This window comes from Phocoena phocoena, chromosome X (genome assembly GCF_963924675.1).
Source record: "Phocoena phocoena chromosome X, mPhoPho1.1, whole genome shotgun sequence".
NCBI lineage: Eukaryota > Metazoa > Chordata > Mammalia > Artiodactyla > Phocoenidae > Phocoena > Phocoena phocoena.
The window spans coordinates 71,852,506-71,865,327 of NC_089240.1; the positions used below are offsets into that span (position 1 = coordinate 71,852,506).

Genomic DNA, 12,822 nt, shown 5'->3' on the forward strand with positions numbered 1-12,822 from the left:
TGGGGGACACAGACATTAAATTATATCTATCTGCCTAGAGAAAAAGGTGTGATATGTACTGTGAAGAAGAATCAAAGGGTGCTATGAGAGAGCAGCACAGGGTAACCCAATAATTTGTTGGGTTTTCTTTTAACATGGAAAAGTAGGTATCTTCCTTGGGAAGAAACTGATTAGGAGTTGGCCAGGCAAAAATGAAGGCAAAAGCAAAAAGACCCCTGTATTGCATTAATCTGAAGCATGATTTTTCTTCCTTCCATTTGAAGGTAGAAAAACAGGAAAGTTTGTGTGCCTGCGTGTAGGGAGAGAAAAAAGAATGGAGAATTGCCCACTGGCTTATGTAAATGGTAGATAACATTTCTGAACTCTGCACACTTGAGAACTTATCTCAAAGTCAATCTGTAATGAGCCCATAGGAATTTGCTTAACCAAACATCTACAGTAACATAACATGCAATGTACAGATTTCAGATGAAAAACCATATGTATATCTATCTCTATCTCTATCTCTATCTATCTCTATCTATCTATCTATCTATCTATATATATATATATATATATATATATCGTAGGAAAAAAAACCCAAAACCGTGTTTGAATGCTCAAGTACTTTTCAAATCTTTTTACTAGCAAACTGTAAGTTTTCTTTGCAATGTATCAATGCCGTGAAACTTGCAATACTAAAACTGTCCTTCCACATTCCAGTCAATTCATTCTTGAATTATTCCATTGAAGACCTCACCGAATATGTGATCCATTGCTGAGCAATGCCTTAAATTTGTATGTGTGATTTTTTTTCAAAAATTGTGAACTGCCTGCTCAAGGTTCTTAATGAACTCTGAAGGGAAAGAATTGATTGACCCATGATGTAGTTTAAGCGATTTAAGTATGCTTCATTCATTGTAATCCTGTGTTGCTCCTGGTCTAAAAAATCTCTTCAGGGCCTAGGACAGGGCTAGGTACCTAATAAGTTGCCCAAGACTTGAGCAAACCTCCAGAGGTTGAAATATCTAATGATGACCTTTATTCCTCTCATTACAAATTTCACCCTGCTGATTATTTTAAGCTGATATATACCATTATAGGAAATTATTCACCATAGTTAAAATGACTCATGAATCAAGGTTCAAAATTATTGTGAAACATTGGAAAACGGACTCAGGGAGTATTTTAATTTATCAACTCAACTTCCTCAAAGTCTGACATTTTATAATTCTTTAGTGAGGTATTTTACCAAAAGGAGAAGATAAAATTAAATTAAAAAGCGAATTAATTTTTGTTACTAACTTGCTGATTCAGATTCCTATTTAGTTTATTGTGATTTATTGTGTGATTTAGAGCTAAAGGACTTGAATCCTAGTCCCAGCTCTACATCTTTACTAGTTATATAAATTTGAGAGGTTATTTAATCTCTTTAAGCCCTTCCTCCACCACCACCTGCTTTCTCATCTATAAATTGGGGATAATATTTGCCTTACCTCAAAGATGGTTTTGAGGATCAAAGAGGATAATGCATCTGAAAGTACTTTTTAAACTTTAAAGCAGGGCTTCCCTGGTGGCGCAGTGGTTGAGAGTCCGCCTGCCGATGCAGGGGAAACGGGTTCATGCCCCGGTCCGGGAAGATCCCACATGCTGTGGAGCGACTGGGCCCGTGAGCTATGGCCCCTGAGCCTGCGCGTCTGGAGCCTTTGCTCTGCAACGGGAGAGGCCACAACAGTGAGAGGTCCGCGTACCGCCAAAAAAAAAAAAAAACCAAAAAACTTTAAAGCACTATACAACTGTAGGTTTTATTATTATTATTCATAGTATCAGGTCTGAGAACAGAAATGTTAGTTTACATTAGCCCCTAATCTAAACTGTGGGATTTGATTGAAGGCATTAACTTCCCTGAACCTCATTCTCACCATTTGTAAAACAAAGCAGCTTACAGTTTTAACATTTTGTGATCTAATGATCTTAATTTCCTCCATATCCTGTTGGCAAATAACAGAAAAACTGATACTAAAAAACAAACAAAAAAAAACTGAATTGTTACTGAATTTTTTCAACCCATGCCATTTTATGTCATTGTCTTGCATTGCCATTTAGTAGTTACATAACTCTTTTGCATGAATAAATTATTTTAATTCCTCCTGTTTTCTATAATTATAAATGATGATGAAGCAAATGCTGTATGTATATTACCTTATATGGAAAAGAGTAAATTAATCTCCTTGCATTACACAAAAATAAACTGAAAAAATAGATATTTTAGAGAGCTCTTGAAGTAAATAAAATAAGCTTGTACCGGGAGCAAATACTTCTTCCGTGCTCAGAATTAAAACTCAAAAAGTATATGAACTCTAATGAATGAGTATTCTGTTTCAGTAATAACAACATAAAAGTTCTTTGAATATATATGTGTATATGTATATACACACACACACAAACACACAAAGTTTTCTCCCAGTGGAACACTTCAAGACAGAAGTCTTTAAGACATTAAATCAAAAAAGAGAAATGTTTGGCTTATAAGAAAGGGAAGAAATGAGTGAAGGAGAATGTAGAAATTTGGAGATTAGATTGAATAAAGGGGAAAAGGATTCATTCAGTTAAGCATTTATTCATAAAACTTTATTGATCATCTACTTTATGTCAGACAGATATTACATTAGGCTCTGAGGAGGCAAAGATGAATAGGATAAATCTCTGCTCTCAAAGTTTTCAGTATTCTTGGAGAGATAGATAGATAGATAGATAGATAGATAAAAAGTCGGTGTAAGTGCTGTGCTAGAGATATGCAGAGGCTGGCAAAGGAGCAGATGAAAAGAACATCTGTTTCAAACTGAAGGGTCAAGTAAGGCTTTTTGGAGGAAGTGACATTCTGAGCTAAGTTACAGTTGAGAAATAGGGGTTATTCATATTAAAGGAGAGGGGGTGTATTCCAGGGAGTAAAAGAATCCTTTATGAAAGTCTGGAGATAACAAAAAGCAAGAAGGATTCCAGAAATCTGCAACTTGTTCAATGCTTAGAGTGTGAGGGAAGGAGGAGTAGCAATACATGAAGTTGAAGAGATCAGAGGGAGCCAGATCTTGAAAGAACTTGGTATGACTTTGCTAAGGAGTTTGGCTTTATACAGAAGTGACTGAAAGCCATCGAAGAAACTTAAGCAAAACAGTGACAAGTTTTGTGTTTTAGAGATAAATCTAATGAAAAGAGGAAAGAGCCAAAACCAGTTGAGAGTTCATTACTTTAATCTAGATTTAAGGAAAAAAATGAGGTTCTGAAGTAAAGCTGTGAAGATGGGGGGAAAGGGACACATTCAAGAATTCTTTAGAAGGTAGAAGTGAGAAGACTTGGTGACTGACTACATGTGAGGATGAGGGAGATGGTAGGTCATAGGAAGATCCCTAGTTTGGGGCTTTAGTGAGTAGATGGATAAGAGTACAGTTTAATGAAACATGGCAAATAGGAAGGGAAAGGAGCAGGCAAGGAAGCAAAATTATGTGTTCAGCCATAATCAAACTTGAGTTATCTTTGAAATTTCCAAGCAAAGATATTCAGTTAGCAGTTCGACATCTGCGCTGGAGATAGATTTAGACCTACTTTCAAAGACATGGTATTTGAGGACACAATCACAGCGAGGTTACTCAATAAACAGTATAGAAGGTGAGAAGATTAAAACCCCAATGATAGAGTCCTAAGGAGTACCAATGTATATAGACTAAATGGAAGAAGAGAAGCACCTGAAGAAGATTGAAAAGAATTGCCATAAAGGTATGGGAAAAATCAGAAAGATAGTGACGTCACAGAGGCCAAGGGAGCAGAGAGTTTCCAGAAGGGAGTGGTCACCAGTGTCAGATGCTGTAAATGTTCACAGGAGATAAAGATTGTAAAGTACCCACTGGATTTACCAACAATTAGGTTGTATATAAACTTATTGAATACAGTTTCGATTTCAGTAAAATGAAGGAAGTGGAATCAAACTGCAATAGGCTGAGGAATGGATAAGAAGTGAAGGAGTAGAAGCAATGAATGAGTGTGACTCTTCCAACTAGGTGTACTATGAAGAAAGAAATAGTGATAACTGAAGGGGCAATGAGCTTGATGGAGGTCTCTCCCTCTCTCTCCTTCTCTATTGACATTTTCTAGCTCAGATTCTTTCCCCAGCCATGTCCAGTCTAATAATAAGCCCATTAAATGTGTCCTTCATTTGTTACAGTGTTTTGCTTTGCAGCATTTCATTTGACACTGTCTTACAGCATCTATTTTTCTGTTTACCTTACCCATCTATTCCTACATGCTGTCCACTTTTTCCATTAGAAGGTTTAGCATATGAATCACGATAATTTTAAATTTCCAATTTGATAATTCTGAAATCTCTGCCATATCTGAGTCTAGTTCTGATACTTGGTTTGGTTGCTTTTCAGACTTTATTTTCCCTGATTTCTAGCATGTTTTTTAGCATGCTAAATTTTTTTTTTTGAAAAATAGATATAATGTATGAGGTAGAAGGAGCTAATGTAGGTCGACATTTAGTGTGAGGTATTATGTTTAGCTGGAGTTAGGCTGTACTTACTGTTTGCTATAGTTGTGGTGTCAGTGGCTAAAATGTCCTCTACTCTCCTTGTTTTTGCCTCCTATTGTCTTTGGATTTTCCTAGAGACTCCTTAAATAAAGTCTGTGACTTGTAGCTCTCTCAGTTGTAATCCACTGTTATTATACTGCAACCCTGTTGATGTGGCAGTAAGGTATTGGGGAGGGGAAGCATTCTACAGTCTTGTGATTAGATCTCATTTTGTTAGTGGACCTGAGTCCTTGGGCTGTGATTTTCAGAAGTATTTCTTAGTTTTTTTTCACCTCTTGTATCTGAAAAAGGAAAACTATAGTGGGCTGGAGTTGCCTAAATGCCCTTCCCTTAAGTCAGATAAGGCTCTGGTAAAGTAGTTTCCCTTGAGGGCAGGGCTTTTTTACAGAGAAAAGAACTCTATGGACATTTCAAAGTGGTTATTTTCCTCTGGTCATATTTCAATGTGGTTACTTTTCCCCTCCACCTGCCCAAAATATGAGAAATTTTCATCTGATCTTCACCATGAGAATCTGGTGGGACTCCTGGAGTTAAAATTAATGAAAGTGTGCCCAGCCCCTAGACCGGGCCCCAGGAGTTTTTTAACTCTCCAGCTGGTCGATGTTCAGCCTCCAGCAATTCTTCAATTAGCATTTAAGTGTTTCTACCAGTTACTGGCTCCAGTGGCTTCTATTCCAGATAAGACAATCTGGACTTTTATTTTCTATGTTCACCTGTCACTCTAGTTTTGGGGGCAATGACTTGGCCTGTGACCTCAATTATCTGATGGGTCTAAGAAAATCACTGATCTTCAGTTTGTTCAGCCTTTTCCTTGCTGTAAGGATGGGAGTGACGACTTACAAGCTCTTCACGTATGGGAGCTGAAACCAGAAGGCCATGATAGCTTTCTACTGTCCCCCTGCTTCTACCCTTTACCCTTGAAGTATTTTATCAGTAGCCAATGTGATGCTTTTAAAAACTTAAGTCATATAATTGTAACCGAGCAGGACCCAATGGAGCCTTCTCAGAACAGTACCCCTCCATGTCCTCCACCTGCCTCTTGTCTGTAGAAAAACTGTAGCCTCCTAAGCTTCCTCGAGTTCCAAAGAGTACATTTAATCAGAGAAGTGAGAAAATGCAGAAAGAAAGGAAAACAGTCAAGCAAGACAAAATAATAATAGTTTAGCCATTAAACAAAGTCAAGGGTATTTAGTTCCTCCTCAAGGGCTATAGATCAGTGGTCCTCAACCTTTTAGGCACCAGGGACCAGTTCCGTGGAAGACAGTTTTTCCACGGATGGGGATGTGGAATATGGTTCAGGTGGTAATGCGAGTGATGGGGAGATATGGGGAGCAGCAGATGAAACTTTGCTTGCTCACCTGCTGCTCACCTCCTGCTGTGTGGCCTGGTTCCTAACAGGCTGTGGCCCGGGGGTTGGGGACCCCTACTATAGATAGTATTCTGAGCCATGTCTTTTGAGCTGTTTTGCAGGTACTGAAAGCCCCACCAGGTAGAAGAAGTTAACCGTATGCTGCCCCAGACCGGTTGGAACCAGAAGGTTGATGATGTTGACTCCTGATTACCTCACCACCAACCTATCAGAAGACTGTCCATGAGCCCATCACACACCCCACAACCCCACTCCCTCACCCTGTCTTTATAAACCTTTCCCTGAAAACCTTCAGAAAGTTCGGGTCTTTTAAGCACTAGCTGCCCTAGACTCCTTGCTTGGCACCCTGCAATAAATACTGCACTTTCCTTCACCACAACCCGATGTCAGTAGATTGGCTTTACTGCACGCAAGCAAGTGAACCCAAGTTTGGTTCGGTAACATGATGTCATCCTGTTCCCTTTGCCCAGAATGCCCTTCAGGTAGAAAACCACGTGACTCCTCCATTAATTCCTTTAAGTCTCTGCTTAAATATCATCCTTGCCTTCATAAATCTTACCTTTTAATTGAGGGAGACAGAAATAATCAGCTAACAAAATGTATAGAATGTCAGATGGTTATAACTGTTATGAAAAAACATAAAACAAGGAAGGAAATTTGGAAGAGCTGGTGTTGTGGAGGTGATGCAAAATTAAATTAGGGTGGCCAGGAAAGGCCGCACTTAAAAGTTGACATTTAGCAGAAACTTGAAAGAATGAAAGAGTGAAATTTTTGGATATTTGGAGTTGGAGCATTCCAGGCTGAGGGAACAACAAGTACATACTCCCAGAGAAGGAGAGTGCCTAACATTTTGGAATAACAGTAAGGAGGCCAGTGTAGTAGTTTGAAGCTCAGTAAATAAGGAAGCAATTAGAAGGATATATGGTTAGAGTATGTACAATCTTAGTCTATTGTAAGACTTTGAGGGGTTGGTTTAAGGGGAAAGATCAGAAGGGGCTTTTGGAAATAAGTTTGAGACACCTATTACACAACAAAGTGGAAAAGTTAGGTAAGTTGTTGGATATTTGAGTCTGGAGTTCTGAGTGGTTTGGGGTAGAGATAGAAATGCAGGAGTCATTTGCCTGGGGTGAGATGATATCTCCTATGAAGTGAGATAGAAAAGAGAAGAGGTTTAGCTATAGACCTGGGTTAAGAAATTAACAAGCCAACAGAGACAACTCCGAAGGAATGGCCAGAAAACTAAGAAGAAAAGCAAAAGAGAGGGATGTCCTGGAACCCAAGTAAAGAAAGTTTTTCAAGAAATAAAGAGTAAGCAACTGTGTCAAATAGGTATGGTGGGGTGATCAAAATGGGACACTTATGAGAGTGACAGATAACAGTATTAATAATCATGTGGGTAGAACCGGCTAAAACCGTGACTGTCCTGGGCAAACTGGAACACATGGTCACCAAAATAAGTCAAGTAAGTTGAGAATTGAGAATTGGCCATTGTATTTAGCATCATGGTAATCCCTGGTGAGCATGCTAGGAGAAGTTTTAGTGGAATAGTGAGAAGAAAGTTTGACTGAAGTGGGTTCAAGACAAAGTGGAAGAAAAATTGGAGATAACAAGTCTAGACATCTCCTTTGAGGAATTTTGCTGTTAATGGGAGTAAAGGAACATACCTGGAGGAAGATGTAAGGTCAAGGGATTTTTGTTTGTTTTTGAGATGCTTGGCATGAGAGCACGTTTATTGATGGGAATGATACAATGGAGAACCAAAAATTCTAATGCAAAAGAGAGAGGGAAGCATTGCTGAGCAGAATCCTTAAGTAGGCAAGAGAAGTTGAGAACCAACATATGAGTTGTTATCATTATCATTAAAAATGTTACTGTCACTCATTATTCCTTTCAGTACAAAAAAATCTTAATGTCTTAGAAAGGATAGAGATGAAGAAGGGGGACATTAACTACACCCGTAGTAAATAAGTTAGCTGAAATATTCTCTTCCCACAACTTGTCTGCCACTGTGCTTCTGAAGTCTCACCATATGACAGGTCTTTCAGTGGTCCATGGTGAGTTTGCTCCATATTGACTGGAAGTTTCAGGAGAGTAGACTTTGGTTTAATAGGACTAATACTTCTGACAGAGCTGGCTGCTTCCAGAGGGTCTGAGTTACCTGTCACCAGAATGTTTAAGCAGAGCACTTTAGGGGCAATAGTAATCTATAAATTCTGAACCAAGAGAAGCTGAGATTCATCTCAAAGGCCAGTGTAATTTTGTGAAGGGAATTCTGATAGAGGTTACATAGAGTTAGATTCTACTACCCTCTGTGGTTCATAACCCTTTGTATCTTATTTCTTACTAAACACTCAAATAAGGACTTGGTTCTCACGATAATATAAATAAATTAAAAATTCCCATTTTTCAAAGATGGGTATATATATTCTCATAATATTGTACTAATACCATGAAGTACCTATTTTACTGCTCTAAGTATTCTAAAACAAGGAGATTATTTTTCAAATGAGATATAGTTACTGGAAACAAATAAATTATAGTAGGTCAAGGTGGCCAGGTAGATAAAAAATTATTTGCATTAACAGGTGGCATGAATCACCCTGGAATTCTCATTCTCATGAAACTTCCATTTTATTGGTTTCCAGGAAGAAGGAGTGGAGAATAAAGTACAAAATGCATATATTCCAAGCAGGAAATAGTACATAAAATATATTTGCCAATAAGTAAGGGAAGTAGTAGAATTTGAGGTACACAATGGGTAGAAGGTTAACAACTTATCAAAATGACCTAAATGGAAAATATATGGTAGGGAATATTAGCAGAATGTGAAGTGACATCCTGGCAAATGTAGACTTGAGGGAGAGAGAAAGAAAGACAGAGGAGAGAGAGAGAGAGAGAGAGAGAGAGAGAGAGAGAGAGAGAGAGAGAGAGAGAGAGAATGAATCTTAACGAAAGCCTGGTGTCCCAGCTGGATTACATCTGTGTCTGTTGCCCTGCCTAATACTTCTTTCCCTGTCTCCTCCTTATTTTCTCTTCCTGGCAACTCTCCTTACCTCTGTTTCACTCTTTCTGTCTTTTTCCACTTGCTTTTTTTCCCTTACTTTTTCTTCATCTCTTCTCCTTGCCAATGATACTCAATGATATCCTCAGATTATTGTTTAGCAGTCCTGGTGGCTATAAGGTCAGAGATCTCTGATTTGCACAGGGTTGAAAACTGCATTCATAGCAGTATATTTCATGCATAAGATGTGGGGGATTTTTTGGCAAATAATAAAACATGATGAAACCTAGTACAAAGATGAACAAATAGCTTTTACAAGTAACAAATTCCTGTGACTAAACACAAGCAGTATACAACTCACAAACAAGTCATGTATGTTCTATATATAGGAACTATAGATGTGAGGAACCAACAAGTGTACAATGAAAAAGTTATCTAGTAATTTACGCAGGGTGGAGGAGAAAGCTCAAAATCCATGCTCACTTATCTCCTATATTAACCACTCACAGTCTCTGTGTGCTGATCTTCTCTCATAATTGCAGTAGTCGTTAAGTGCTGCTGTGAGGACTGTTTGTATTTCTGTCTTACTCTCACGATGGTGGATTGCATGTTTATATTGACTCGAATTTTCTTCATCTCCTGCTGTTTTCTGACTGTACATTGTGCACAACGTAAGAAATTTTTTAATTGCTTTATTTCCATAGGTTGAAGATGTAAAGAATTTATTAGATATTAATCAGAGAAGGAATCAAGGCTGCAGTAGGTAGCCTAAGGGACTAAACAGAACTCTAAGCAAAGGTTCTATTGTTAAAAATTCACAAACCTGAAAGTATCTGGTTCTTTTAAAAGATATTTATTCTTAGAAGGGATAAATAATTGTTTTATCTTGAAGCTGACATGTTTGTCTCTGATATCTAAGATAAATATGAAAAATTCTATGGACTACCAACTAAAATGTTTACTTGCATCAATATTAGTGATTGTTTTAGGCTATTTATATTTAACACTTTGTTTCTTACAATATATAAGGTTATACTTTATTTTTCAGAAAAATTTTGCTCTGTTAACATGTCCAATACAAACAGGTACTTACTTGACATAATATAAACCATGTGAATCCCTATAAAAGGAAAGAGATATCCAAAGAAATAAATTATATAATCATATTGGTCTGTAAAATGGCCTAACATCTTTGCTGAGACCAGAAGTACAATTCTTTTTCAAAATATTGCCTGTTGAAATTTCTCCAAGCAATACCATTTGACTCACTAATTCTGGTGAGGGAGTTTTGCAATGTTAGTTGGTACTTAGATGGTCAGTTGTGCATTTTGGTCAACTGAAATGGTTTCCAGATTCGAAGAAACTGTTTTAAAGTACTGTATTTTTCTGATGTCACTCTTTCATTTATTTAAAAAAATATGTTTATGTAGCAAAATCAATGTGTCATATTTTACATTAGGAAAAAATATGCTCTCCAAAGGGCAAACAGTTTTCTTTTGGATTCTATAGACCTGATCTTATTGGAGCTGTTTTCCCTTCTTGCCTGTCACCTCTAACCTTGGGACTTGGGCAATCTGAAGTCTCACGCTTATAGAATTTCTTCTTTGTGTTTAGGCTGGTGGAGGGTCAAAATAGTTTTCACTTTCTTGAAATTACAGTTTCTGTGCATGTTTATAGGTCCTGTGACCCCAGATAAATGTTCCTACTCACTGATTTTCAGACTCTAGAAAACCTTTTCTGAGTCCAGATTTCTGGAAGGGGTACTGCAGCCATATCATTGACAGAATGACTCTCCAGGGTAACCTTAGAAATATCAGAAAATCATCAAGGATTGGGGCTGAGGTGTCTGCCACCCCCAGTGACCTACTAGTAGGGTAACTAATCTACCTGTCTCAACCAGAACACTTTGAAAGTGAAGAGAGAAGTATTAATATTTATTCCAGGACAACAGACATAAACTGAAACTGTCCTTGCCAACCAGGATGTGTGTTGATCCTATCTTTGGATATATTGTTATGTCTTCCCTTAGCCAGAGATGATTCTCAAATTTAGTACAAAAGAACTTTATTTCAAATGTTAGATAGCCTTTAAGCTATAATGGCGTGTAGTGACTGTTTTTGAAGCCATGTTGTAAAAATCCATCAGGTACAAAATAACAGAATGAAATCATTTGTGTTGTTCATCTTGATTTTTGGAGACTGGTACTTGAAAATATGGTATTTGAACATTTTCAAAGTACAACAAAGTTATTTTCATTTTTATGTTTTAAGATTCTTTAACATGTAGTTTTTCTAACATGTAGAACTTTTCACATGTGTATTAGCTAAGTTTGAAACATTTGTTCTATATTGTTGAGGGATTTTTGAATGTTGTTATTTACAGCCAATTGTACATCTGTGACTGACTTTGATGATTGTCGAGGGAATATAACACATTTCTGTCCAGAGAATATTGTTTGTGCATGCAAAGATGGAAAGCCTTTTTGCAAGTAAGTGGTTATGTATGCTGTAAAAGCAAAGTACAATATACTGTAAGTAATAATGCACTTTGTTTTTGTTTGTTATATTCAACAATGCAACACTTCTTTTAAAATAATATTTTAATCAGAAATAACCCCTACACATATAGTACAGTTATTGTAGATTCCCTAAAACAGTTTAATCTACTGTTCTAAAAGCAATATAATAAAATTTAAAAGATTAACTGAGACACTTTTATTAACTTTAAGAGATTAGCATCATTCAAAAGAGCTTTCCTCAGACAGACTTTTAATAGATTAGTTATATATACTCATGAATAAATTATTTTGCTGTTCTAAAGAAGAAGAACTTAAGGTGTGCCTCATGTTATGCAATAGCAATAATCCTGAAATGTTATGTGTAAATAAAGTTTTTTTGTAAATCAAGAAATATCTTAAATGTACTGTGGTTCCCCCTCTTTGTTTCCAGGTTTGCTTTTTATAAAAGTATGTATTCTTTGATATGAATTTAGGCAGATTTTCTACTTTGCTCTAATCAAAAATATGAGAGTATTTGAGCAAAAAATAGAAGGAGACCTAGGAAAAAACATAACACAAGAATAAGAAAGCATTCATAAGTGAGAGAAAGAGAGGATAGGTGGGGATGGGACAATAGTGAAAGGTTTTCCTGGGTCCCTGCCTCTTAAACTGATAGTAAGAAAACCAGGGGTAGGCAAAGGGACCTGAGGTTTGAGAGAATTTTGTGTTTGGAGAAATGTGACTAGTTTGCACACCATGCTCTGGATGTACTGAATAACAGTATTTGCAGTTCTTCAAGTGCACTATTTTCTCTCTCACCTTTGGATGTTGACATATACTACAACTTCTCTCTATTACTGTTCATTCACCCTCCCTCCTCTCATCACAGCTCTTCTTCCCCTGGTGAATTCCTACTTAACCTTCAAGAGTAAGCTCCATCATATTTCTAACATAGCACTTAAACTACTCTACTGCAATTTCTGGGTGTCTTTCCTCTCAATTTTATTTTATTTTTTAAAAACATCTTTATTGGAGTATAATTGCTTTACATTGTTGTGTTAGTTTCTGCTGTATAACAAAGTATATCAGCTATATGTATACATATATCCCCATATCCCCTCCCTCTTGCGCCTCCCTCCCACCCTCCCTATCCCACCCCTCTAGGTCATCACAAAACACCCAGCTGACCTCCCTGTGCTATGTGGTTGCTTCCAACTAGCTATCTATTTTACATTTGGTCATGTATATATGTCCATGCCACTCTCTCGCTTCATCCCAGCTTACCCTTCCCCCTTCCCATGTCCTCAAGTCCATTCTCTACATCTGTGTCTTTATTCCTGTCCTGCCCCTAGGTTCATCAGAACCTTTTTTTTTTAAGATTCCATATATAT

General features: G+C 37.3%; 1 protein-coding gene across 1 annotated transcript in view; it reads right to left on the reverse strand.

The window, feature by feature from the left end:
- SATL1 (spermidine/spermine N1-acetyl transferase like 1) overlaps window positions 1-9,595 on the reverse strand; it is a 36,916-nt gene extending 27,321 nt beyond the window's left edge. The window contains exons 1-2 of the mRNA XM_065900206.1: window positions 9,442-9,595; window positions 7,960-8,091 (exon numbers count right to left, since the gene is read on the reverse strand). Of these exons, the coding sequence (XP_065756278.1) occupies window positions 7,960-8,091; window positions 9,442-9,595 (286 nt within the window). The remainder of the gene's footprint in view (window positions 1-7,959; window positions 8,092-9,441) is intronic.
- Window positions 9,596-12,822: the final 3,227 nt, after the last annotated feature.